Raw genomic sequence first — 27632 nt, 5'->3', positions numbered from 1 at the left:
ACCACACACATACACACACACTCCCCTCAGGCCATCTCCATCAGCTGGCATCTATTTGAGAAATGTAAACTCATTTTCCTATTAACTTGCTCTGTGACACTTAAGACACTCATGTTGACTCAGGGGTCCCCTGGGACTCATCTGTCCCTTTCTCTCTGCAGGCACCTTGCAGAGGTGTCCTTGGTTGGTGTCCCATGTCTGCCCAGCCTCCTGGTCATCAAGGCCACCTCCTAAAACCCTCGTCCTCCTGAGCTCCATGACTGCAAGTCAAAGGGAAGCCTGCTGCTCAGTGCAACAAAGCGAATGGGCTGCCTACAGGGTGGTGAACTCCCCATCACTGGACTTGTTCACAGATTCAGAATGACTACTGGTCAAGGATGTCACAGCAGGACTGGGCAGAAGGACAAGTCAGCTCACCAGATGACTGAAGCCATGTTCAGTGACCGTCACCCAGAAGAGGAAAACACGGACCCTGCACATCCCAGCATCTACACGGCCACAATGAGCAGGGTGGCATGTGACTCCCTGGGACATCTTTGTCCCAGACTGTGCTGAGGAGTTGGCTGCCTGGCTTCTCTCTGGCTGTGCTGACCCAGCCCTGCTGGGCCCCAGCAGAGGCCCAGAGAGTGTAAGCCCTCAAGGGCAGGCACAGTCTCCCTTTTGTCCATACACGCCCAGCACTGAGTGTGGCCTGGCGCACAGTAGGAGCCTCACGAGGTCTTGCTTGTTGGATGCTAAAGCAGAGCTGGTGATGGGGTGTGAACGAGCCTGGGCCTGGTGCCCCTCCGCAGGCCCTCCTAACCCTGCCTCCCAGGTCTGTTCTGTGCCTGGCTGGCATCTCCCGACAAGTGTGGCCCCTTGGCACAGTGCCCCACTGTGGCCTGGGCATGGTCTGACCTTGTGCTGCCCTTCTCTCCCAAGGCCTCACCTTCTTGGTCCACTCCACAATCTTGCTCTCAGTAAACGTCTCAAAAGTCTCATGGAAAAGCAAGCTCAGCTTCTTCTGGATCAGGGAGATGGTGATCTCCGAGATGGGCAGGTTTGCCACCTGCGCAATGACATCAGCCACGCGCCCAGAGCCCTCCACGATCACACAAGGGGTGCCGTTGGTCATGGCATTGAAGATGGTCTGGGGCACAGAGCAGAGGGCTTTGGGGAAGCCTGGGGTGGGTAGGGTGCTGAGACCCCTAGCCCAGAAGGGCTCCCTGGTGGGGAGCCCTTTACAAGTCATGAATCACCAACAAGGAATCAGTTCAGGGGACTCCCAGATGAGGAAATCCCTCTACCAATGGATACTGATACCCTTCCCTGCAGCTTTCTAACCCTTAGCGAGTTGTCTAGAACTCTGCAAAGTTAGGCGACTTGTCTGGAGTGCCAGAGTCGGGACTTGAACCAGATATTCCTGGCTCCACGGCCAGCTCACTGACCACTACCCCACCAAGCTGCTTGACAAACGAACCAACTCACTTCTGATAGCACTTTCCCAGCTATCTGGTTTAAGGGTGATTTTCTTCTCCCCTAATGCTCCTTTCTCTTCCTTCCTTAGGACACCATCCCCCGGCCCCTGTGGTCCCTGGTCTAGACTTACATCCAGTGTGCCAGGCCCTCCCTCTAGGACCACACAGACAATTGGAATCTTGATTGCCACCCCTGTGGACAAACACAGGTTAGGTAAGATGAAAGCTCAGACCTAGGGATAGCCCAGTTGAGAAATAAATATATTTATTTCTAATCATGACGTCCCCTCCAGCATGGGCCTGTCCTAGGCAACATGGCCAGCTCAAAGAGGTGGCCAAGAGGAGGTAATGGGAGGAGGTCCCGCCTATCTGTATCTACTAGTTCAAAAGTTTCCTTTTTAGGTGGTGAGACACCAGTGGGGGCTCTTCTCCCAGACAAATATACCCCCACACAATTCTCCCTCCCCTTCCGGACTCCCCCCCTTACTGCCTGCACCTGTTACCTCCTTTCTCTTTTGTCTGCTCTGAGATGAATTTCTCCAGCTTGGTCCTCAGGAGAATCTCCACACCATATCTGCCATGGGTCCCGTCATCCACAAGGATGAAGTGGGAGTGATTGTTGTCCAGACAGGAGAGATTTCCTTGGCTCTCCTCATCCAGGATATACTCAGCTGGGAAGCCTCCCTGGGGATAGCCAAGAGAACGTTTGGGGTCCTGGGGTCCTGGGCTCATCAAACTAGGGCCGGGAGGGTCCTCAGAGGCCAGCTAGTCCAAGTGAAGCCCAGACAGGAAGATTGTCTTGCCAAATTTGGCAGACAGGGTAGCAAATGTGAAGTCAGATGCCTGTCACCACTGGAGGGCTGGCCTGGATATGTCAAAGAGTACCAGACCAGGTTGGCTACAATTCACGAGGCCTTTCCTGACCCCTCAGCACCTGCTTCCAGCCCCAAAACAAATGCCTTCATATTGACTCGGTTTAGATTCTGCCTTTCCTTAGATGTGTATATGTCATTCCATAGATAGAACAGAACCTCCCTGAGGGCAGGGTCTGCTTCATTTTCACCTTTGTATCCCTGGTACCCAGCACAGTGCCTGGTATATAGAAGGTGCTTACTAAATGCTTGTTGATTGGTTGACCACTGGTTTGTAATAATAATAATAATTTGTATAGTACCTACTATGAGGCAGGCACTGTGCTGAGTGCTTTATAATTATTGCCTCTTTGATCCTTGAGATAGGTGCTGTTATTATGCCCACTTTACACTTGAGGAAACTGAGGCCTGCAGCAGTCACTTGCCCAGGATCATGTAGCTAGGCAATGTCTGGGGCCACATTTGAACTCAGGTCTTCCTGACTCCAGGCCCAGTGCTCTGTGCATGGTGGCACCCTCAGCTGCCTCCCTAGCTGTACTCATCCCCATTTGAAATTTGAAAGTAAGAGACTTTCGATGACCCAACAGTGAGTATCAGACAGGCAGGCATAGGTATTTAATACATGCCTGTTCATTGATTGGTGGATTGACTGAAGTCAAGCCCTAACCCTCACTAAAGTGGATGCTTGGGATGTGTCCTATGGAACCTTGCAAATCTCCTCCTCTCCCCCTCTCTCCTTCCCTTTCTCTTCTCCCCTTCTCACTCCCTTTACCTCCCTTTTCTCTCTCTGCCTCTTCTCCTCCCTCCCACAGGTATGCAGTGTCTTGTGCTCTGGTCCCCCACAGCCATAGGTCCAACTGTCCAACTCACCGTGGGATAGATCAAACTTTCGCGGTTGTGCACAGTACCCCAGGTGGCGATTCCAATGGTGATGACTTCCCCTTCCTTGTAGCTGCTGCTCAGACTAAAGTCTCGCACAGCCTCCCCCACCTGCTTCATCACCCCGGTATGTGAGCCTCCAGTTATGATCCAGGCCCCTGGGGAGAAAGGGTACAGATGGACAGGGATCTAGGCTTCTCCTGACCCCGATGCTCAGTCCCATATCCTATCTGTTATTTTTCAGGCCATGGAAAACATCTCAAACTGGATGTTCAGTAGAGATCTCAAACTCATCATGTCTAAAGCAGAACTTATTATCTTTTCTCTTAAACCATTCCCCCCCATACACATCTTCCCAATTACTATAGAGGGTAACACCCTCCTTCCAGTCTCTCAGGCTCCCAAACCTTGGAGTCATCCTGGACCACTCATTATCTCTCCAATACGGTGCCAAGGACTGTTGATTTCACCTCTGCTACATCTCTTGTTGATTTCACTTCTGAGCATCTCTAATCAATTTCATCTTTGTAACATCTCTTACAGATTTCACCTCTGAAACATCTCTTGTCAATTTCACCTCTGCCGGTATCTCTTGTGATGTCACCTCTGCAAGCATCTCTCCAATATTCCCCCTTCTCCCCTCTGGCCCTGCGCCTACCCTGGTGCAGGCCCTCATGTCTTCACACCTGGACTATGACCATAGCTGCCTGCTTCAAGGCCTTTCCCACTTCAGTCCGTCCTCCACTCAGTCACTTAAGCGATTTTCCTAAAGTACAGGTCCAATCATATCACCCCCTACTCAGTAAGCTCCAGTGCCCTTCCCCATCACCCCAACAAAATCCTCTGTTTGTTGTTCAAAGCCCTTCTCCAACCAGCCCCCTCCTCCCTTTCCAGTCTTCTTACACCTTAGTCCTTAACTCTTCAATCCTGTGACCCTGGCCTCCTGGCTGTCCCACAAACAAGACCTTCTCTCTCTTCACTCTGGGCATCTTCTCTGGAATGCTCTCCCTCCTCGGCCTTGATCGCTGACCTCCCTGGCTTCCTTTAAGTCCCAACTAAAATCCTACCTCCTACAGGAAGCCTTCCCAAACCCCTCTTAATTCCAAGGAAAAAAATAATCACCATCATCCCAAAAAAGTGTTTCCCAGTCTCCTTCATTTTTAACCCTGCTGGGACTTTGCAGCCTCAGGGTCAACTTTCTAAAGACAACCAGACAGTGCAGTCCTTCTGATTGGGAGCTACCACACTGGCCTCTTGTAGGATCAATATATTTGGAAGCAGGAGGGGCCTTCAAGGTCATCAAATCCAAGCTCCTCATTTTACAGAAGAGGAAATTGCAGCCCAGAGAAGTCGAATGACTTGCTCAGAGTCACACAGTCAGTAATTCAGGCAAGATTCTAACTCAGGTCTTTCTGACTCCCAAGTCCAGAACTCTGTACCTGTGGCACCCTATAGCTGTAATCTGGCTATAGCCACAAACTATGCCAAGAAAATGCACATTCACAGCACTTTTAGAACATTCCTGCTCAGACTCTGCTCAATGCCAAGAAGGTTCACTTCACAACTGATCATCAACTAATAAAAGGCCTCCAAAGAGTTGGATCAACATAATGACCAACTCTGATTCCAGAAGACTCATGATGAAACAAGCTACCCACCTCCTGAGGTAGAGGTGATGGCTTCAGAGGGCAGATTCTGCTTGGGTGGATGGGTAGGTACATGAATGGATGGATGGAAGAGTGAATGAATGGATGGATGGATGGATGGGTGCATGAATGTATGTGGGGGTACATGAAGGGTAGATGGGCAACTAGATGGACAGTTGGGCAGAGGAATGGATGAGAGTGATGGAGAGGTGACGGGTGGGTGGAAGGTCCTGATCCATCTCCTGCCCACCAGCCCACCTACCTGTTGTCTGTGCCACCTTGACCAATCCCCTTCTGAAGATGCTCTTCAGTCTGACTTTCATGTTGAAATTTTTTGCTCCTCCAGTGACGGAGATCAGGAGGTTGGGAACGTCAAGCCCCCAGTGCTGGGTCATGAGGTGGTAGATCACACCGGGTGGAGTGTCCTGAGACACACGTACATACTGCAGAAGGGTGAAAACACACAGAACCAAGAAGGAAATAAAGGCCCTGTAGCCCCTGCATTGGGCTGTTTCTGTCAGAAAAGGCCACCAGGATTTGTCACAAGGGATGGTGAAGAAACAAAGTAAGGAGGCCCCAGGAAAGCTGGCTTTTCCTACTTCTCCCAATGAGCTCCAGTGCCTCCCTATTATATCCAGGATCAAATACAATGCCAGAGTTTGGCATTCAAAGCCCTCCACAGCCTGACTCCCACTTTCCTTTCCACTTTCCTCCCCTTCAAGCATTTTATAATCAGCCTAATTGGCTTATTTGCCATTTCTTACCCACAGCCTTCATCTCTCGCCTCTGCACCTTTGCACTGGAATTCTGCCTACCTGGAATGCCCTTCCTGCTTACCATCACTTCTCAGAATCTTGAGATTTGTTCAAGTGCCACCTTCTATATGAGAGTTTTCCTGGCCCCCGTAGCTGCTAGTGACTTTTCCCCACCCTTCAAAATTTTATCTAGTATCAGTTTTGCAAATACCTATCTTGTTTTCCCTGTCTAGATGACAAACTCTTTGAGGGCAGGGACAATTTCCCTTTTGTCTGTGTGTCTCCAGCACTCAGAACAGTGCCTAGCTCATAGCTGGTGGTTAATAAATGCCCGTTCTTTGATTGATTGTCATCCTGTAGACTTGTCGGAGAGTTAGACCAGCCTGACCTCCCAGGAAACATTCGTTCCTTCCTTAAACCCACAGGGAAGAATAACTCCCTGGAAGCCCAAAGGGGGTGCTACTCTTGTAGGAAAGAAAGGGACAAGGCCACCTTCGGAAACCCACCTCCCTCCTCGATGGGATCTCTGAAAAAATGGGGTCTGGGCTACCCCTACTCTCACAGCTGAAAGATGCCACCCCACCTCAATTAGATTATAAGCCCTTTTAGGGGCAGAAACCAAGCCTTTTCAGTTCAATTCAGCCAACATTTATTAATTGCCTACTGAATGCAAGGCCCTAGGATACAAACACAATGGCCTTTGTCCTCCTGGAGTCTGTGTTCTATCCATCACTGTGTCCTTCACAATGCCCAGCACAGGGTCTAACCCACGACATGTCTCCAGTCAGTATGGGCTAACCTGGGCTGATTACACCAGGATGAAGCCACCATGAAGAGACATCCAAAGCATCTTCCCATTTTCTTCCCCCATAGGGGATGGGGGGGAAGAGTGGCGATGCCCTGGCATGGGGAGGTGGGCATTTCTTTGGCTAGAGGCAGCTGGTGGCTAGTGGATAGAGTTCTGAGTCTGGAGTCAGGAAGACCTGAATTTGAATTCTGCCTACTAGCTGTGTGACAAGTCGCTTTAACCTCTGTCTACCTCTGTTTCCTCATCTGTAAAATGAGGATAATAATAGCATCTACCTCCCAGGGTTGTTGTGAGGATCAAATGCTATCAGAATTGTAAGACAGTCAGCATAGTGACTGGCAAGCACCCCTTCCCTCAGGCTTCAATGGCCTCACTTACCCAACAGGAGCATGCAAACATCACCATGACAGAATCTGGGAACCAGGAGTCCCCCAAGAACAACAAAGTCACAGAGAACCAACCTTTCCCACCTTCTGTCCCAAGCCTGTGAAGACAATGTCCCCAAAGGCATCGGTGGGCATCTCCTGGACGTGCCTCTTCAGGTCCCATTCTTTGCCCTGGAACACTTGAGGCTTGGTGGCCTCCTCCAGGTGCTGCTCCCGCGTGTAGCCACACTCACACACCACCTTCCTAAAAGGGCACATCCCTCATCAGTCATGGCCCACCTATGAGCACCTAGGAAGCACCAACTGTATGCCAAGTGCAAGAGATGCTCAGATTGAGGGGCCCAGACAGTCCCTGCTCTCAAAGATCCATGGAGGGGGAGCAGGAGGGATACAGGGTGAGGATGCTCACAAATAATTCATGGTTCTTTCAGCAGGAATGGGGCAGAGGAGGAGGCCCTAGGGCTGAACCTCAGAGGAGGCAAAGAATCCCACGGCAGAGCTTAGTTCAAGCCTTATCTGAAGCACAGGTAAGCCTGCTGCTACACTATCCTCGACAATTCAGCCTCTACTTGAATACTTCCAGTGATGAGGAAATCACCACCTTCAAAGGCAATACATTTCATTGCTAGACAAGTGGATTTAGAAAGTTCTTCCTTAAGTGATAAATGTTGGAGAAGATGTGGGAAAATTGAGACATTAATGCACTGTTGGTGGAGTTGTGAACTGATCCAACTATTCTGGAGAGTAGTTTGGAACTATGCCCAAAGGGCTTTAAAACTGTGCATACCCTTTGATCCAGCAATACTACTACTGGTTCTGTATCCCAAAGAGATCATAGAAAAGGCAAAAGGACCTACATATACAAAAATAGCTCTTTTGGGGCAAAGAATTGGAAATTGAAGGGATGCTCATCCATTGGGGAATGGCTGAAAAAGTTTTGGTATATGATTGTGATGGAATGCTACTGTGCTATAAGAAGTGATAAGGAAGCAGACTCCAGAAAAAGCTGATGCTGAACTGATACTGAGTGAAGTGAGCAGAACCAGGAGAACGTTGTATACAGTAACAGTAACATTGTAACAATGATCAACTTTGATAGACTTGGCTCCTCTCAGCAATGCAAGGATCTAAGACAACTCCAAAAGACTCAGGATGGAAAATGCTATCCACATCCAGAGAAAGAACTGTGGAGTCTGAATGCAGATCGAAACAGACTATTTGCTCTTTTTCTTTTCTTTCTCATTGTTTTTCCCTTTTGTTCTGATTCTTCCCTCACAACATGACCAATATGGAGATATGTTTAACATGATTGTACATGGATAACCCATATCAGATTGCTTGCTGTCTTGGGGGGGAGGGGGAGAGAGTAGGAGAAAAAATTGGAACTCAAAATCTTTTAAAAGTGAATGTTGAAAACTATCTTTACATGTAATTGGAAAAAATAAAATACTATTAAGTGGAAATTTTTTTTTAAAACTTCTTCCTTGTCTTGGGACAGAATCTACGCTCTTGCACCCTGTATTTTTTGGTGCTAGCTCAGTAACAAGTCTGCGCCTCGCTGACAGCGGAGAGTTGTAGACAGCTTCCAAACCCTTCTTCCTCACGCAGGGCCCCCTCACCTGTTTCTGCCTCTGCTCATGGGAGAGTTGTAACCATCCTTGCCGCCATCCTGTGATGGCCCAGCTTCCCACTGAGCCCCTGAACATATGGTGTCCAGAGCTCGACATGATCCTCCTGATGGATTGTGGTAGAAGCAATATTCTAACCCCTGCCTCCATGCAGTTCTTAAAGACTGGGTCGGCTTAGGCTGTGGACGTCGCTTCCTCAGCACTGGAGCACAAAGCTGCCTCATGAGTGCCAGGTGCCCCTCTGAGGCTTGGCCATGGACCACGACGGACAACATAGCCAGGAGAGCATCACCTGGTTGTGTCAGCCCAGATGTCCTCAATACCTGCCCCTGTCGAATCTCCTGCTGTGGTGAAGTCAACCTCTTTCTGCTAACTGTCAAACAATCCATTGTAAGTGACTCCTTTTTTCCAGTATAGCTCATATAACCACCAGGAGACAAGCCTGAGGCAGGCCTGGCCCAGAACAATTAGCTGGTCCTGCGGGATTAAACACTGAGGTGGGGGATTGGGGATAGGGAGGATGGTGACCCTGGACCGGCCTCCATGCTTCTGATGGTGCTTTTGGTAATACCTAGAGGTCTACCAAGGCGATTAGAGGGGTGAGCTGCCTGTGGCTATTCTACAAGGAGGGGCAGAAGTGAGTCTGTTCTGGGTCCTGAAGTATGGGATCTTAAAGATCATTTTGGTAAAGTGTGTTTTAGGCCTTCCGGCCTGGTCACTTCATTGTGCCTCCCACCTGTTCTACTGGGGGATAGCTTTAGAACTCACTTGAGATTTCCCCCAATAGAAAAGGGCAAGTTAGCAGAACTAGATGAATTTTGCCCTTTGATGGGCCTTTGTCTGACTGATGGCCACCATGATCCCTTGGCCTTGGGAAAGGTGTCCAACTGTAGAGGAGTCACGTCTGTATGTGAATGAGGAAGGATTCTTTGGTTTAGAAATGACAGTGCAGCCCAGTGAGCAGCCTGGCACCCTTTAATGATATATGGACATGGCTAGCTACTTGTAATCCCCTCGCGTGAACTTTGTCTCATGCACCCAAGGGGCTGCTCTTCAGCATTGACTTTCTGAGCGACTACATAGGACTTTATATTTATCCTAGCTCAGTTTAATCTCCCTAGCTTTTCCCTATCCCAGAGCCTTAAAGGCACTCAGAAACTTGTCCAGCCATTGTCCTGTTATTGACCCAGAGGAAGGGAAGTCTCAGAATTTGACTTCCTGAAATATGGACATGGATGAGGGTGAATGGAAATTCCAAAGGCTGATGGGGCAGGAGGAAGAGGGCCTCAGCAGAGAAGGGCCAGGAGGCCCTGCTACTGACCCAGGGGAAGCCTCCTCAGCCATTCCTTGATGGCGGCCTCTTCACAAACTGCTCCCAGGCAAAATAGAGAAGAGAGATGAGGAAGAGATTTGGGGATGAGACCCAGCCAAAGCATCTTTCCTACCCAGAGTCTGATGTCTTAGAACTTTCGACAAAATACACACACTCCTTCTTCTTAATGTTCTCTGGAATCCATGAGCTGAGGTTCTCCTGGGAGGAAGAAAAGCAAAGAGGTCACTGGGGGGGGGTGAGAGAGCGTTGGGCATCTTTATCGCATACAGCGTGGGATGATGGTGCCCAAAGTCCTCCCTCCCAGCCAGGTTGCCATTCCAAATGAGCCAAAGGAGGCCCAGAGCCTCAAGCCTCACGTCTGTGGCCTTCCAAAGCCCTGAAGCCAGCTGAACCCATTCTCCCCACAAGCCCTCAGAGCCAGCCCCAGAAGAAAAAGTCTCTCTGGGCCGCTCGTCACTTGGCCCAGGGAATCTCCCATTTCTGCTGCCCCCTAAGGCTCATAAAGTGACTCCAGGGAGGCAGGTCATGAGAGCATCATTACCTCATTTTATAGATGTGGCAACTGAGACTCTGACAGACTGAGTGACCTGCCTCGGGTCAAATGGAGGATTCAAACCCCAGGACTTCTGGCTTTGCACTATAGCCACCTCACCATGCTACCCCCTAGAGCACTGGCCTCCCTGTACATCTCTGGTTGCTAGAGCTGTCCTTTGACTGCTGGCCTCAGCCAGGGGCCACTCACACCAGGAGAGAAGCAACACATGCTTCTCTGGCCTTTGGCCAGTCACTGTCCCATAGGGAGGACAGGACAGGGCCAAAGGAGGGAAGCAGAGGGGCAGGGCGGGGCCAGGGCGGTCTGATGAAATCACCAATAATTGTGTGAATCAGCAAGTAAATGAAGAAATGAATGAAATGAGTAGAAGCTACCTGGCTGAGGTCCAGACTAATGGGAGATAGGTAAAGAGACTGCTGAGAGTGGAGGAGGTGGGGTGGGAAGAAGGGGGGAGGGAAGAGCACGGGGTGGGGGTGGGGGTCACACCTTCTCATTGCTGCCACAAGCATACTGGGGCCTCTTGTTTTTGGAACGGCCGCTGTTGCTTCTCCTGAGATTAGGGACCATTTCGAGTTTCGAGATCTTCTTGGGAGGGATGATGTAGCCTTCCTCCTCCTCCTCGTCCTCCTCCTCTTCAGAACTGGTCTTCTTCAGTCGGAAGGGCTCCATCCGGGCACCCTGGGCTCAGCACTGGATCTGCTCCCCTCCTGAGAGCAGGCATCTCCCACACTCACGCTGCTGGGAATCTCTGGAATGCTGCCTTTGAGAGATATTGACGCAGATCAGGCAGGGATAAAGTACCGATGGGAAGGAGGCACCTGGCTCAGAACCCTTTCCAAGTCAGGAAGCCCTGGGCTCAGGTTCTGAGGGCTGGGGTGACCCTGGGCAAGTCACTTAACTCCTTAGATCCTGAAGCAGGTGGTGACCTGCATCGGTGGAGGGAGTTTCCTGACCTGGGAGATCCTTACACCGATAAAATTGTGGGTCCTGACTAGAGAAGATACCAAACCAACCTAAAATGAGATGAGCTGCTTTCTCTCCCCATTTGTGGACGCCTCAGGAAGTTTCGAGATTCACACAGCTCTAAACGGTTTGGATCTGTGATCATGGCGGTTGTGAAGGTCCTGCCCATCTGGGAGCTGCATGGCCATGCCTTCTGCCTGCAGGCGGACACAGGAAGGACATTCTCCACCTCTACCACTTTAACAGACAACATCTAGAGGGCCTGAGTAGGTGTCCAGAGTGTGGAGTCAAGTCAACACAATTCCATCTTCCCCTACTGAGTGCCTGCTGTGAGCTGGCACTGGATGAGATGGGACCTCTGAGCAGACGCTTACTGTCACCTCTGTCTGCCTCAGTCTCCTCAAGGGACAAGAACAGTCCCTACCTCCCAGAGTTGTTGTGAAGATCAAATAAAATCATATAGCACTACAGCTTGGTACATAATAAGTGCTAAATAAATGCTTTTCTCCTTCCCTCCCCTTCCCCAGACAGACTGACCTCTCTGTGCATCCCCTTACAGCACCCTCTGCTGTAAAAGCGGTTCTCTAGGCAGAGGTTAGATCTAGGCCTTAAGATCAATTCTAGGTCATGGAATCATAGGGACCTGGGACCTCAGAGGCCAGAAGGTTTCTGATCTCTATTTTCTGGGAAGGCTTAGTGACTTGGCCAGGGTCACTCAGCCCAGTAGAGATGCTACTTGACTTGACATCCTCCAACTGCAGAAGGAGGGCTTTCTCTCCTGCACTAAAATCTCTCAGGTCATCTATAAATTAACATCTGTCCTAGGAAGTCTCAATGTCCCCCAAAATGAGGTCTGGGGACATGCCACCTATTCCAGACCCAGTTTGGCTGCTTTCTACTTGTGACCTTGGCCAAGTCACTGCCCTATCTCTGGGCTGCATGGCTTCCACATCTGTAAGTTCCTCAGCCCTAAAAACATCCTTCATTGATCCTGCTGTCCCATTAGATATCACCCCACACCTCTCTCCCCTCTGTGGCTAAACTTGAGAAGGCCATCCGCATCAACTCCTGTCTGGCTTCTTACCTCTTGAGCCAACTGAAACTGCCACTCCAGAGTCACCAGTAATCTCTCAGTTGCTAGATCAGACAGTCTCTTCCCAATCCTCATCCTTCTCGGTCTCTCTGTAGCCTTGGACACCACTGACCAGTCCAGCCACACGGCCTATTTACTGTTTCTCACACCTGATTCTTAATTTCCCACCTCCACGCCTTTGCACTGGCTGCTCCCCTGGAATGTGTTCCTTCCTTGCTCCCACTCTCAGACCCCCTCACTTCTGTCAAGGTTCAGCTCAAACTGCCCCACCTGCAAGGAGACCTTGGCTGGTGTCTCCCAGCTGCTCAAGCTTTTCCCTCTGGGGTCCACTTCCATCCTCTCTGTGTATCTCTTGTGTGTATCTGTGTAAATGGCATCTCCTGCATGGGCCTGTGAGCCCCCCAAGGGCAAGAACCGCTTTTGCCTTTCTCTGCCTCCCCCACACCTGGCAGAGTGCCCAGCACGCAGTAAGTGCCTCATAGATGCTCAGCGATTGGTTGAGCGGTCCTCCCCTCTGCCTCGGCCTGTCAAACCTCCAGGCCTAGAGATTTGGGTCATTCTGATGCTTCTTGTGGCCCAGAAGACACTATTCTCCTCCTCTGGGCTCACTTTTCTTGAGCCAGAGCTAAGCAGGTCCACCACACACCATCTTTTACCTGGGAATCTCTCACCCCTTTATCCTGTGACTACTGACACTCACCCCCCACCTTCCACCATCTTCCTTTCTCCTCAGTGCTGCTGATCTGATGATGGAGGAAGTCCCAATCCCAACTGAACTGGCTGGCTCTGCTCCAAATGCACATGATCACACCTCTGCTGGACCTTCCCTGCCCCCCACAGTACACAGAGCACTGAGATGGAGTGAGGAAGAACTGAGTTCAAATTCAGGCTCAGACTCTGATGAGCCACACGACACTGGGCTAGTCACTTGACCTCTGTCTACCTCCATTTCTTCAACTATAAAATGGGAATAATATCACCTACCTCTCTGGATGGTTGTGAGGACCAAATGAGATCATATTTTAAAGGGCTTGGTATCTAGTAGGCTCTTAATAAACACTTGTGTCCTTCCTCCCCTGCTTCAAAGAAGGCAATCCTTCTATTCTACCCTGATTTACCATCTGTTAGGATCCCCAGAGAGGCTGCTATAACACCTCCCTTCTCTCCTCACATCTCCCATGCTCACAGTGGAATATCTCACCTCACGCTTTTTGGAGAAGATAGGGACAGGTAGGTGGTGCAGCGGATAGAGCATCTACACCAACCCCGGAGTTAGAAGTACCCAAGTTCAAATCTGGCCTTAGGCACTTACTAGCTGTGTGATTGTGGGCGAGTCACTTGACCCTGATTGCCTATACACATACACCACATACCACACGCACACACATACCCCATACACACACACCGCACATACACATACACCACACACACGCTGCACATACAAACACACACACCACACACCACACACACACCACACATGCACATATACCACACACACACACACACACACACACACACACACACACACACACACACAAGAAAATCAAGGTCATTGGCCCCGAGCTCCCTCTCCTTCCCTTGACTGAATCTCCCACCTGTGACATCAGCCTCTATTTTCTCCTCTTTTGCTCCTGTCTCTGACAAGCCCCCATGAGCCATACCTCCCCTCCACCACAATCCTGCACAGGAACAAAGGGGTCTGACTGTACCTGTCATCACACATTACAGTGCTTTAGAGCTGGGAGGGACTTTGGCAGCTGCCCAATCTCATCCATATTTGAAAACAATACCTAGTGACTGGTTCCCCAGTGACCTCTGTTTGAGAAGCTCTGATGAGAAGAAGCTGCCAACTCACCATGGTCACCCACGCCGTAGGATGGCTCTTCTTGATGCCAAATCAGCCTCTCAACATCCCTACTTCTTGAGCAGAGCAAGACTAGACTCTTTCAAATAGCAATAATTCCAAATGAAGATAATTACCATTCTTCTTCTCCAAGCTAAATATCCATATTTCCTCCAACTGGTCCTCCTAGGACATGGACTCCAAGTCTTTCACCATCCTGGCCTCTTTCCTCTGGATGGCTTCTCAAACTGAGTTCCCTCCACCCAAACACAACAGTATCTGACCAGGCCAGAGTGCACAGGGACCACCACCCCCTCATTTCTGGAAGCTCTTACCCCTCAGGACAGCCCAAAATTGCGCTGGCTCTTTTGGCCAACATTTCACACTGCTGATTCATAAAGAGCTTGAGGCCAACTAAAACTTCCAGCTCTTCCTCAGATGAACTTGTGGTGAGCCACAGCTTTTCATAAAGAGCACTTTGGTATAACAGAAAGAACATTAGTGCTAGAATCAGAGAACCTGGGTTCAAATCCCCTTCTGCCAGTTACCCAGGTTGGACCAGTCACTTACACCCACTGAACCTCACTTTCCTCAGCAGCAAAATGAAGGGACTGAACTCTTCTAAGGTCATTTCTAGGTCTAGAATCCCAGGATTGTGCACTTAAGAGGTGGTTTTCTTGAACCCTTTGGTAGAGCTTTAAATGTGTCTCTATTAGCTATAAAACTGTGCATACTCTTTGGTCCAGCAATACCACTGCTAGGTCTATATCCCAAAGACATCCAAAAAAAGGGAAAAGGACCTATTTGTATAAGAATATTTATAGCAACATTTTGCAGTGGCTAAGAATTGGAAATCAAAGGGATGCCCATCAGTTGGGGAATGGCTAAATAAGCTGTGGTATAGGATTGTGATGGAATATTATTGTGCTATAAGAAATGACAAGCAGGATGATCTCAGAAAAACCTGAAAAGACTTATAGGAACTGATGCAGAGTGAAGTGAGCAGAACCAGAAGAACATTGTACACAGGAACAGCCACATTGTAACAATGATCAGCTGTGAATGCCTTAGCTCTTCTCAGCAACACAATGATACAAGACATCCCAAAGGACTAGTGGTAAAGCGTACTCTCCGCCTCCAGAGAAAGAGCTGATATTGAGTGAAGACAGACTGAACCAGGCTATTTTCCATTTTCTTCTTTTACTCAAGGCTTCTTGTACAAAATGACTAATATAGAAATGTTTTACATGATTGCACATGTATAATCCATAGTTGCTTGCTTACCATCTCAGGAAGGGGGGAGGGGAGGGAAAGAGGGAGGAATAGAATTTGGAATTCAAAACTTCAAATAAAAATGTTTAACAAATGTTGTCCCTATTAGACTCCAACTGATTGGACCCAACCCAGTGTTCTAAGTGTTTTGGCTTTGACTCTCATCTGTCATGCTAGGTATGCCTCCTATGCCCTTATCTAAGTCACAGATGAATGTCTGGATGGTACAGGGCCCAGGACAGATAGATCCCTGGGGCCTGCACCTTTCTACTGGAGACCTTCTGTTCTGTTGACATCAAACCACTCATGGTTGCTTCTTGCATCTAAGCCTCTGTAACTAAGTCTGATTGTGCTGTTGTATTGCCCACACAGCACCACCATTTCCACAGGGATAAACTTTACTAAAAGAAGTCTTTGTAAACTGAGTGCCCCTGGCATTCCTCAGACTGACTAGAAATTCCTCCCAAAGAGCAGTCGATCTGGGAGGCGGGCTGTCTCTTGGTGATCATCACTTACCAGCCTGCTGCTCACCAACTGTTTCTGTCACAATGAATGCCGACATTTTCCTAAGAATCAAAGTCAAGCTCATTGGCCCACAATTTTCGTCCCCTCTTTGAAGACCATGACAGAACTTTGCCTTCTCCAGTCCTGAGGTATCAGACAATGCTGATGGGGGCTCAGCAATCGCACCTGCTGATTCTATCAGGACTCAGCATGTGGCTCCTCTGGACCAGAGGCCTGGACTTCACCACGATCTCCTTCCTCCCCATGCCCTTGGCTACTGGGAGCATTTGCTCTCTATTGGCCGCTTCTGCTCTCTGGTGATTCCTCTTTTGTAGAGAAGACAGAAAGCACGCACTGAGTAGAGGCCCCAGACCACTGAGCCCCTATAGATGTACCAGATGAGAACATGCCTCGATTGTTTACTGGTACCAGTAAGGCTGGGTTACCTCTGTAGGTGTGACAGGGAGTCTGTTGGGATTGGAGGAAGGACTTGGCTGCCTCCCACGCCTGTGATGCCCTTCCTCCTCACCTACACCTCACATGCTCAGCTTTGGGGCCATCTCCCATGGAAGCCCTAATTACTGACCCCACCCCAACTGTTCATGTTCTCTCCTCCCTGACATCATACTCAGACTGGGAAAATGTTGTTTCCTGCCTTCACACAGTAGGTGCTTCATGAATGTTCTACTGGAGTGAGGCGTTGCTCATTCTCTGCCCTGGGACTCCCTCATAGAAGGGGACAACCAGTGGCCATGGGAGCAGGCCTCTGGGTATATAGGCCCAAGTCACCATCATGACCCATATGTGGTTCCCCCTGTCTGCTCTGTTGATGTTGATTGATATCCAGAGAGTGAGGGTCAGCCCCCCACCTATACCCTAGCATAGAAGGCAGAGGTCAATGAGATGGAGCCCCACAATTCCCCAGGCAGCACAGCCAAGGAGGGGCGAGGGACTCTGCCCTACCTGCTCACTGTCCATCTGCTGCCCACTGGCCGCCAGAGCTCAGAGAGGTTTTTAACCACCAAACCACAAATGCTAAGTGGTAAGAATCATTTTCTGTCTTTTACAAATGGAAGAGGCAAAAGCAGAAGGCCCCTCTGGGGGCTTCCCAGTCCTTGCCCATGCCATCCCAGTGGGCCAGGCCAGGCCTCTCAGCAAAGAGAGATAAAAAGTCCTCAAAAGACCACCCTGAGCCTGCCTTCAGGTAGTTCACTGTCTAGACAAGAGCAAACACAAGCAGAAGGCCATAACTAGTGTACAATCACAGGCTATGAGGGCCAAAAGGAGAGCTGTGTGAGGAGCCCACAAAGCTCTCATGGAGGGCCTCAGAAAGAAGAGGGCATCTGAGGACAGGGAAGGAGGGAGGACACTAGGGCAAAGGACAACAATCTGAGGGAAAGTGAGGAGGGTGTGTTGGGGGGCTGAGGGGCTGTGAGGCTGGAGAGGACTGGGATGCCAGGATAGATAATAGGAGAGAGAGAGACTGCTGTAACAGCCCTGGTGGGCATTATAGTAAATGACCATAGTAATCTAGTATATGATAAACCCAAAGATCCAAGCTTTGGGAACAAAAAACTCATTATTTGACAAAAACTGCTAGGAAAACGGGAAAACAGCATGCAGAAACTAGGTATAGACCAACATCTCACACTGTATACCAAGATAAGGTCAAAGCAGGCACATGATTTACACATAAAGGGTGATACCACAAGTAAATTAAGAGACCAAGGAATAGTTTACCTGTCAGGTTTATGGAGAAGGGAAGAATTTAGGACCAAAGAAGATACAGAGAGCATTACAAAATGTAAAATAGACAATTTGGATTACATTAAATGAAAAAGATTTTGCGCAAAAAAACCCAATGCAACCAAAATTATAAGGAAAGCAGAAAACTGAAAAAAAAATTGCAATAAGTGTCTCTGATAAAGGCCTCATTTCTCAAATATATAGAGTACTGAATCAAATTTATGAAGGTACAAGTCATTCCCCAATTGACAAATGGTCAAAGGATATGAACAGAAAGTTTTCAGATAAAGAAATCACAGCTATCTATAATCCTACAAAAAAATGCTCTAAATCACCATTGATCAGAGAAATGCAAATTAAAACAACTCTGAGGTACCATCTCACACCTGCTGGAGTGGCCAATATGACAAAAAAGGAAAATGTTGAATGTTGGAGAAGATGTGGGAAAACTGGAACACTAATGCACTGTTGGTGGAGTTGCGAACTGATTCAACCATTCTGGAGAGCAATATGGAACTATGCCCAAAGGGCTATAAAACTGTTCATACTCTTTGATCCAGCAATAGCACTGCTAGATCTATATCCCAAAGATATCCTCCAAAAAGGGAAAAGGGCTGGGGGAAACCAGAAAAGCCACCTGAGGCCAGACTGAGCTAAGAGACAGGCAAGAGTCATAAGAAGGATCAGCAGACTGGAGCTCTATTCCACGGTCCCTTGCCAAAAAATGAAGGGCAATGACAGCATTCCGGGAGGCAAAACCAACAGACCATCCAGTGTATAGTAACGGGGCTTCCCAGATTATATCAGCCTATCAGTGACTTGATATGTTTCCCTCCCTTGATGCAGACTGCAGCCCACCTGGGTCTGTCCACTTTGCCTGATATTGTCTATGTCCTCTCACGAGACCACCAAAGAGGGTGGACCCAGTGTGCTCAGGGCTTTTCCCAATTTCTTTTGACATCCCAAGGATGTCAATGCAGCATACTACACAGGCTGTCTGTCCATGGGTGCTCCTTCCCTCTTGGACACCATAGCTAGCCCTTCCTCTTCTCTGATCACATGTTTATTTGTTGATATCTTTCATAATTCTTTTTTTTTTTTCAGTGAGGCAATCAGGGTTAAGTGACTTGCCCAGGGTCACACGGCTAGCAAGCATCGAGTGTCTGAGGTTGGATTTGAACTCCTGACTCCAAGGCTGGAGCTCTATCCACTGAGCCACCTAGCTGCCCCTATAATTTTTTATATGTAATGAGCTGCTACCTTCACATCTTCCCTGTGCCCTTTGGATGACCCTCAATCTCAATTCCCAGACATCCAACATGACCAGGAGAAAAGTGGTACCATACTGATGTGCCTTTGCTTTGAGGTGGAGCTGGGAAGAGTCATCAAAAGAGCTTGGCAAGTTCCCAAGGGTAAAGCAACTCTCTCTCCTTCTATTGTTGAGTTCTGGGTCCAACTCATGGTCCATGGTCCATAGATAACCATGATTCTGAGTTGTTGAGAGACAGACAGATAAACAGATAGATGGACAAAAGAATGGATAGACAGAAAGATGGGTGGACAGGTGGACAGAAGGATAAATGGGTTAATAGAAGGATGGATAGACAGAAAGACAGATAGAAAGATCGATAGATAGAAAGGTAAGTGGATAGATAGATACGTAGGTAACTAGACAGACAGACAGACAGACAGACAGACAGACAGATAGATAGATAGATAGATAGATAGATAGATAGATAGATAGATAGATAGATAGATGATAGATAGATAGATAGATGGATGGATGGATAGAAAGATGGCAGACAGATGATCAATAGATAAAGATAGATAAAGAGAGATAAAAGGATAGATGATAAAAAGATGTATAGAGAGATGAACAGAGGGGTGGATAGATAGAAAGATAAATGGATAAATAGATAAACAGAAAGATGGATGGATGGATAGACAGAAGGACAAATAGATGGATAGAAAGAAAGACAGGCAGAGAGACAAGTAGACAGATAGATGACAGACAGACAGACAGAAGGACACAGAGAGATAGACAAGAATTGTTTCATTCTTTGTATGTGTTTCCCCAGCACCTAGCAGAGTGCCTGACTCAGAGCATCCACTTAATACTTTTTGTTTGACTGATTGATTGATAGGCTCTATAAATTGTCCATGCACCTACAGATCCCATTCTGAACAACATATTCTTCATCCACTTGGTTTTTCCTGGCTGGCTGGTGAGGTCAAGCTCTTTTAATTCACTTGCCGAGTGGAGAAACATGGCAACCATGGGCAGCACCAGTTGAGAATATAAATTCACTTATCAAATTTTACAGAGAAAGACAGTGGGGCATTACAAGCAGTATCACCTCATGAAACAATAAGATGCCATGGAGGGAAAAACCAGCTTAAAGACAGCTTGCATAGAATGTCAATTAAGCAAAATCTGGCCAAGGGCATTTTAGAACGAAAATAGGGGAACAGCAAACAGATGGATAATGGAAAGATGTACCAAGCTTTTTATAGCCTGTTAACTTCTTCATAAACAGTAGGGAGCCTCCCCTCTTTGCTCTCAAACATGCTGGCCTCCTACATACTTTTTAAGAGGTACAAATGGCTCTGAAGGAGACAGAGGGAAGGGAAGAGCAGCCAGAATAGAGCAGGTGTAGACAGATGAGATCCACACTGAGGACAGCATGATGGTGAGAGTACTCAGGACTCAACTCCCAGGGTGGCTGAAGAAGTGGAAAAGACCTGGCACTTTATTACTAGCCCAAAAAGGTGACCAAGAGAGTGATTGCTGCTAGTTCATGGGCTTGCTTTCCCTTCTGGCTATTTAAAGTTAGCCAAGATTCATTAGTTTAAAGGAGGAGCTGGCCAGCAGGCTTCTCTCTCTGGGCGCCTTCCGCATTTGGCCTCCTACTGATGGCAGCTGTAGAGACTCTTAGGTCCTCCTGCAAGAAGGGCTGGGTCCTGGCTCTCTTCCTCCTTGGAGCTTTGGATCCTAGGGTCTCTCCCTGAGCTGTCTTCCACTACCATCCCAGCAGAATTGTCTTAAGAAATTGGTGTGAGGATGCCTCTCAAGGTACCAGCATTTTTTTTTTTAGAACTCTGGGGAAGGCTGGGGACAGGTGATGACAGGGAAGGGGAGGGACAGCCTCCTCAGTTAAAGAGGCAGAAATACCTACATGAATACCTATAGGATTTAGGGCGCCCATCAGGTGAGCTGCAATTGGCTGTAACTCTGGCTAGGGTTTTTTCTGAAGCAAAGCCCCAGCTTCTCCCACTGCCCTTCTGGCAAGGTTGGGATGGAAGATGTAACTTCCTCAACACTCTCTTAGGACTGTCCAGGTTTGCCAGCAGGCAAACCTCAAAGTCCATTTGAATTCTCAGGTGGGTGGTTTGACCCTGGGATGGAAGCAGGGCTTGACCAGCACATGGCAGGCTGTATGTGTGAAGAAAGAGTGAGTCCTAAGGTTCTTTAAGATATGTAAGGACACTTAAGGGGACAGATAGTGAAAGCCATTTCGGGCATCCCACAAAGCTGGCTTGCTGGGCCCCATCCATGTCCATTTACCCTGATTCTCTTCCCCTTCCCCCCTTGGGTTTCTGGACACTAACCTACTAAGAGCTCAAAGGGCTGTCTCTGCATTGACCCCCCTGAGTCTTGCTATATTCCCAGGTGGGAAGAGAAAATGTCATCAGCAAAGCCAGGACTTCCCCAGAGATCTGGGCCAAGGAGTAAAGACACACCTTTATCTTTAACCTCCCTGTTTCTGGTGGAGATCTGTCAAACGAGACTGTGTGACAGCATGGCATGACAAGAAGTCTGGAGTCAGGGGTTCCCAACTCGGCTCTACCCCTTACTACCCTTGAGACTTTGTGTGACTCAGTTTCCCTACATGTAAAATGAAAGAGTTGGACTAGAAGACTTAAGATCCTGGCTGGCTCTAAAATGGATTCTGTAAATCACTTCCTCTCATCTGTGAAGTGGGACAATGCTGTCTTCCCCACCTCCCTCTCCTGACTGTTGTGAGGATAAGGAAGATGAAGAATGTGTGGGGGAAGGGTGGTGGTCAGGAAGAAGGTAGTTTCTCTCACAGGCCTTTCTCCACGTCTGGGGTTCCTCTCTCCCCCAAGAAAGTCTGTAAGGAGGACTAGAATGAGCCAGCCTGGGTTCAAGCCCCATCTCTGATGCAGACTGACTGTGACCTTGAATAAGACACTCAAAGCCCCAATGTCATTGAGGGGATGCTTGTACCCCCAGACTCATCACATCTCTGTTCAGCCCTGACCTCAGACTCCTCCTGCTTCTTCAGACTTGCTCTCTTCCTCCTGTTTCCTACTCTGTACATGCCCAGCTTCTGACTCCTGCCTGTCCCTATCAGAGGCTCTAGCCAAAGTCCCAGGTGGCCATTGTCAGTGTCCCTAAGTCCGACCATGTCCGTCTGTCTCCCCTTGTCCTACAAACATTCATTCATTTGATGATCATTTAGTAAGTGGCTGGTCCCTGCCTGGCTCACTTCCTTTCTTTCCCTTTTCTACCCCGATAGCTGGCACCTTTTGTCTCCTTCCTTATAGGAACACCAGCCCACCAGACTCTATACACATCTGTCCATGGACCTCATTCCATGAAAAATTAAACAAATGGCATTGGAAGGCAGGCCAGACTCAACGGCCATATCTGTGTGGTGAAGGCTGCTGTAACCTGTCAAGGTGCCCAAGGAATGGGACAACATCCCCCAAGGAAGCAAGGAGTGCATGGTATTGTGGGAGCAAGGCTTAGATTGGAGATTGGGACAGTCTATTGGTAGCACCAGAAAAGGGCCCTGAACTCCAAAGAGACACACCCAGATACACCGGTAGCTGCTGGCTCTTAGACCTGGCTGCTACTGCTGCTGCTGCTGCTGCTGAGGAGGGTCTCCAGCTTGACCCCCTCTCCATGGGCCAGCTCACCAGAACTCCTTCCCGAATACCAGACTATCACAAACCACAGTCAAACAGCTCCTAACATGTTCCTCCTGGGAGGGATGAGATAAGAAGGTATAAAAAATAGAGGCAACTTGTCAATGGGCACTGCCGCATCTCCGTGTGTGATTCACAGCATGCCAGCCAGGCTGCCTCTGCATTTCTAGCATCCTGTATGAGGGCATGGCAGGGCATAGATGGGGGAGGGGCACTCAGGCATTCCCCCCCCCCAAGATTCCAATGCCCTAATGGCACCTTGGAGAGACCAGTGCCAAATAAGGGCTATGTAATGAGAGCTGAAAAATAAAGATGATAAAGCCCAGCCCTGTCCAACAACTTCTCAGGCTCAGCCATAGGAAGGGGCTGGAAGGGAGCCAGAAGGGCACCTAGTCCCACCCTGCTGAGCTCCCCACCCCCACCCCCCACTCCTGCAGGGTGGGAGGTCCTCTGGCTCTGGCCCCCATCCAAGGTGGGCACTTGGGCCCTCAAAGGCAGGCTGGCCAAGTCCCCCCAGAGACAGACAGACAGATACACACACACACACACACACACACACACACACACACACACACACAGAGCTATGGAGCTAGAGCTGTCCATGGTACCTGGCCTCCTGAAGCGGGGACTCCCCACCCTGCCTTTCTGACTCCAGGGCTCCAGGCAAGGTGCAGGGAACACTCGCTCTCCCCCTCAAAGCCAGTTGGGTTATTCCCAGAGCTTAGGCTGCTGCAGACAGAAGCATCTGCCAAAGTATCTGAGGACTGACTGCGGCTCAGAGGAGAAGAGCAGGGGGGAGGGGGGAGGGGGGAGGGAGGGAGGAGAGGATGAGGGGGAGGACAAGAGGACAGGAGGAGGAGGGGAGGAAGAGAAAAAGGAGGAGGAGAGGAGGAGCACAGCTGCTGGTAACTCTGCTCCAATCAGATTGCAGAGCCCAAGGGGCTGGGGAAAGAGTGAGCTGGTAAGGGAAGGCAGAGTCCTCCCAGTGCAGAGCCGAGCTCTGGTGCAGTGCACACAAGGAGCCTGACTGCACACGTACACCTCCGTCTCTGTCTCTCTTCCTCTCTCTTCCTTTCTCTCTCTCTCCTTGCCTCCCCTACAAAGGACAGCACCACACAGGAGGTAACCCAAAGAAGGCGTTCCTCTTTCCATCTCCTTGAAGCCTTCCATTTCCAGCCCAGTCTAGTCCCCCTGATGACTTGTCCTCTTCCTCTCCTCCCCTAGGATCTTACAGGGCCTTCCTCTATCAAACATCCATAGAAACACAGGCATCTGAAGCGTCTATTTTCAACAGAGCCAAACAGCCACATCCAACTGAGGGAGAGAGACAGTTGGTGCAGGGCAGGATGTGGAGGGGTTGGACTAGCTCAAAGGTCCAATGTTTGTTCAGGAGCGGGTCATGGAGGTCATCTCATCCACCCCCTCTACCTGGCACATCTGGAAACTGAGGCTCAGACTGACCAAAAGTGCTGAGATGATCCCTAGAGTCCCTTGCAGGAAATTCATCATCCTGGGAACGGATACTCCGAGGTGATCCCATTGAATGAGTGAGAGGGACCGGGCAGGCTCTGGTGGTCTGGGACCAGGGCACAACAGCTACTCTTGGGCTGTGTGCTTGCTATTATGTTTGACCAGCCCTTGTATTTCTGGACACACTCAAAAAGAGGGTGGCCAACATGTCCTGCTACGGGCTTTACCACCATCCCACAGCGTGGTGTGGAGGGGCACCAGGGTACCCACAGAGCCAAGGAACCCAGAACCAGAAAAGCGGAGCAGGCATCAAGGACCTAACTAATCCTGGTGTTCCAAATTCCCACTTGGAAAAGAACTGAAGGAGAGCAAACCAAAAGCTATGGTGAAGTAGATGAGCAAACAAAAATGGGGGGAGGAGGAGAAGGAGGAGGAGGAAGGGAGGAGGAGGAGGGGAGAAGAAGAGAAAGAAGAACAGGAGGAAGAGGAGGAGGGGAGAAGAAGAAGAAAAGGAAGAAGAGGAGAGCAAAGGAGGAAGAGAAAGAGGAGGAAGAAGAAGAGGAAGAGGAGGAGGAAGAGGGGACAAGGAGGAGGAGCAGAAAGAGGAGGAGGAGGAGGGGACAGTACAGTGCAGAGGCCTGGACCTGGAGTCAGGAAAACCTGGGTTCAAATCCTGGCTCAGCCCTTCACCAGCTCCATGACTTCTGGTGCTCCCTGTCTCTGAGTCTTTGTAAAATGGGGATCATGACGAACTATCTCCAAGGGCTCTGGTGAGGAAGAGAAGCAGGGATACTGCACCAAATTTCAAAGCTCTTGAGGTCATGGCCATCTCCAAGAGGCCAAGCCCCAGGGGTTGTAGTCAGTGGGCAGTGGGGAGGGCCTGAGACCTCTCCCCAACTACACTCTCTCTCTACCTATCTCTAAGTTCCAGGCCCCTGTCCCCAGTTCTGGCTACATAACCAGTCAACAAGCTCTTCCTCATGTGAACAGAGTGAAGCGCACCCCTCACATACAGAGGAGGCCACACGGAGTTGGAAGCAGAAAGGTTTTATTAGAGGAAAATCCGACACTCATGCTGAGGCCCCCAGTACAAAGCACGAACAAGGGCAGGGACAATTTCTGCTTGAAAACTACCAAGGGAAGTTTTGGGGAGGGGCTGGGGTGGAGAGTGGACAGCCTTTCCCAGGAGCAGGTGGATCCTCTGCAGGAACAGCTGACCACAAGGCTGGTTTGGGGGGCACGGCTCAGAAAGGTCAGCCAGCAAACACTGGCAAAGGAATCTGGGAGGAGGCAAGACTGGCTTCCTACAGGCTCCTGCTTGGCTCCTTACAACACGTCCAGTGCACTTGCCTGGTAGCATTCTGCATAGAAAGAGGCATCCTCGGGAGTGCTCTTACATTCACCATAGATCTAGCTGGCGCATAGTAGGAGCTACACTATTGCTCCTTCTTCCCTTTCATCTTCTGCTTAGCTGGCTGGAAGCAGAGTGTCTGTGCTTGCCCTAAGTTGGGAAGCAGCAGGGCCTTCCCATGGGAGAGATTGCAACCCCCCCCAAAACCCTGTTACATAGGATCCTAGATCTAGAACTGGTGGGGGGGGCTTCAGAGGCCGTTGATCCCAACCTCCACACTTTTACACAAGAGGAAACTGAGGCTCAGAGAAGGGGCATGACTTGGCTAAGGTCCCAGAGATAGTAAGTGTCAAGATTTGAACCCAGGTCTTCTGACTCCCAAGCCAGGGCTCTTTTGATGCTATCCAGTAAGGAAAGTGGAGTGTATTGGGCAGGATAGCCCCTCTAGGCTGGCTCCAGAGCTTCTGATGCTCCTAGCTCTGGATCTGGGCCCTGGAACTTCTTGAGGCAGCCCTTCCCTTAGCTCCCCAGAGGGCCCAGGCCTTTCTCAGAGGATTGGGAGCCCCTCTTGACCTGGCTGGATGTCTGCAGTGGGGGGAAGCAGCCTTACAATTCTGGAACAAGAGCATTCCTTAGCAATGGAGAAGGCTGACAAGGGCAATGAAGGTGCTTGTCTTCTGTGGGGGCTGGAACTGCCAAATCTGGGCAGAGACAGCTTGCACTAAAGTGTTATTGCATGGTCCATCCATCCATCTCTTCATCTGTGCCCTTCCTCCCTCCCTCCTGTGCTCACTGAGGGTGTGCCTGGTACTAGGCTCTCTGGGGATGTCAAAGAACAAGCCTCTGGGACCTTCCAGTTTCTGCTTCTCAGTGGATCCCTACAGTGGGAGATGGGGTCCCTTCCCCCACCAGTTTGGGCTCAGTATTGGAATGAAATGGAGCACTCACTGGTTACTCAAGAGTTAACAAAAGGAGGTTCACTTCTGAGACCCGGGCATCAGCACCTAGCTTGGGTGGACATGGCCCCCCCCGGCCTCCACAAGGAGCTGTCTGGTCATCATTCCCATGGGACTCCACATAGTTGGCTCCTCTGAGGTGCTGGAGTGACCATGACACCACTGGGAAGCTGTGATCACAGCAATCGCTTGGGTTCAGTGACAGCTGGGTCGCCTTTGCGGGAAGGAATTAGCTTCACCTCCCTGGCAGAGGGGGGGTGGGAAGGGGAGCACACTCCTCAAACCTGTGAATCATAAGGTGGGGGTGAGGTGGGAAAGCAACCCAGAGATATCTTCAGCTCCCTCCAAGCTGACTCAGCTCCCCAGGACATCTCTACTGTGCCACAGAAACCTCTAGATCCTGGATGCCCATCGCACCCCAGGACTGTTTTCACACTACCAAGTATCCCTGCCCCCACCCCCCACCCTAGCCCTCACCTTCCCATTGGCTGCTTCCTCCTACTCTCTCTCTCTCTCTCTCTCTCTCTCTCTTCTCTCTCTCTCTCTCTCTCTCTCTCTCTCTCTCTCTCTCTCTCTCCCTCGGCTGTACTGTGGACTTATTTCCATAGGACTTTCTCTCCTGTGACCCACCCCTATCTTCTTCATGAAAATGTAAACTTCTTGAGGGCAAGAAGTTTCTTTCTATTTGTATTCCCAGCACTTGGTACAGTGCCTGGAATACATTAAGAGTATAATAAGTGCTTGTTGGCTGATTCATCCTTTGGAGCCAGAATGAGGATCAATGGGCAGCCGTGGCAAAGAGGCCATTTTAGGCTTGATGTTCAAAAGCTTCCTGAGGTGTCCGGGAAGGTGATGATAACCGCTTGTCAGGTGTGTCCTAGTGGAGATTCTCACACAGGTGTGGGTTAGACCACATGGCTTCGGAGGCCCCTCCACCTTGACAAATACTGTAAAGAGCATCCCACTGCCCCTGTGCTGCACAGACATCTCCTCCCTTACCAATGCACAAGGTGGCAGCCCTTTCCTGGCCAAGGCACTTGCTTTGTGTGGACTCTGACCCTGAGCCCTCCCCTGACCCATAAAGCTCCCTCAGACTTCCTCAGATCACTTACTGGCTGGTTGGCAGCATCAGGCTCCCCCTTTCCCTCCCCGGGACTATTCTGA

General features: G+C 49.6%; 1 protein-coding gene across 2 annotated transcripts in view; it reads right to left on the bottom strand.

Annotated features, from left to right (window-relative positions):
• TRPM2 (transient receptor potential cation channel subfamily M member 2) overlaps window positions 1-23469 on the bottom strand; it is a 64797-nt gene extending 41328 nt beyond the window's left edge. For both annotated transcript variants that reach the window (XM_020980019.1, XM_020980021.1), the window contains exons 1-9: window positions 23300-23469; window positions 10804-11077; window positions 9877-9962; window positions 6879-7047; window positions 5117-5297; window positions 3200-3366; window positions 1961-2141; window positions 1589-1650; window positions 929-1129 (exon numbers count right to left, since the gene is read on the bottom strand). In XM_020980019.1, coding sequence (XP_020835678.1) covers window positions 929-1129; window positions 1589-1650; window positions 1961-2141; window positions 3200-3366; window positions 5117-5297; window positions 6879-7047; window positions 9877-9962; window positions 10804-10986 — 1230 coding nt within the window. In that variant the 5' untranslated portion in view covers window positions 10987-11077; window positions 23300-23469. The remainder of the gene's footprint in view (window positions 1-928; window positions 1130-1588; window positions 1651-1960; window positions 2142-3199; window positions 3367-5116; window positions 5298-6878; window positions 7048-9876; window positions 9963-10803; window positions 11078-23299) is intronic.
• Window positions 23470-27632: the final 4163 nt, after the last annotated feature.

The sequence above is a fragment of the Phascolarctos cinereus genome, unplaced genomic scaffold (genome assembly GCF_003287225.1).
Source record: "Phascolarctos cinereus isolate Bilbo 61053 unplaced genomic scaffold, phaCin_HiC Scaffold_5;HRSCAF=322, whole genome shotgun sequence".
Taxonomy (NCBI): Eukaryota; Metazoa; Chordata; class Mammalia; order Diprotodontia; family Phascolarctidae; genus Phascolarctos; species Phascolarctos cinereus.
This window is presented reverse-complemented; position numbering and strand designations above follow the sequence as displayed.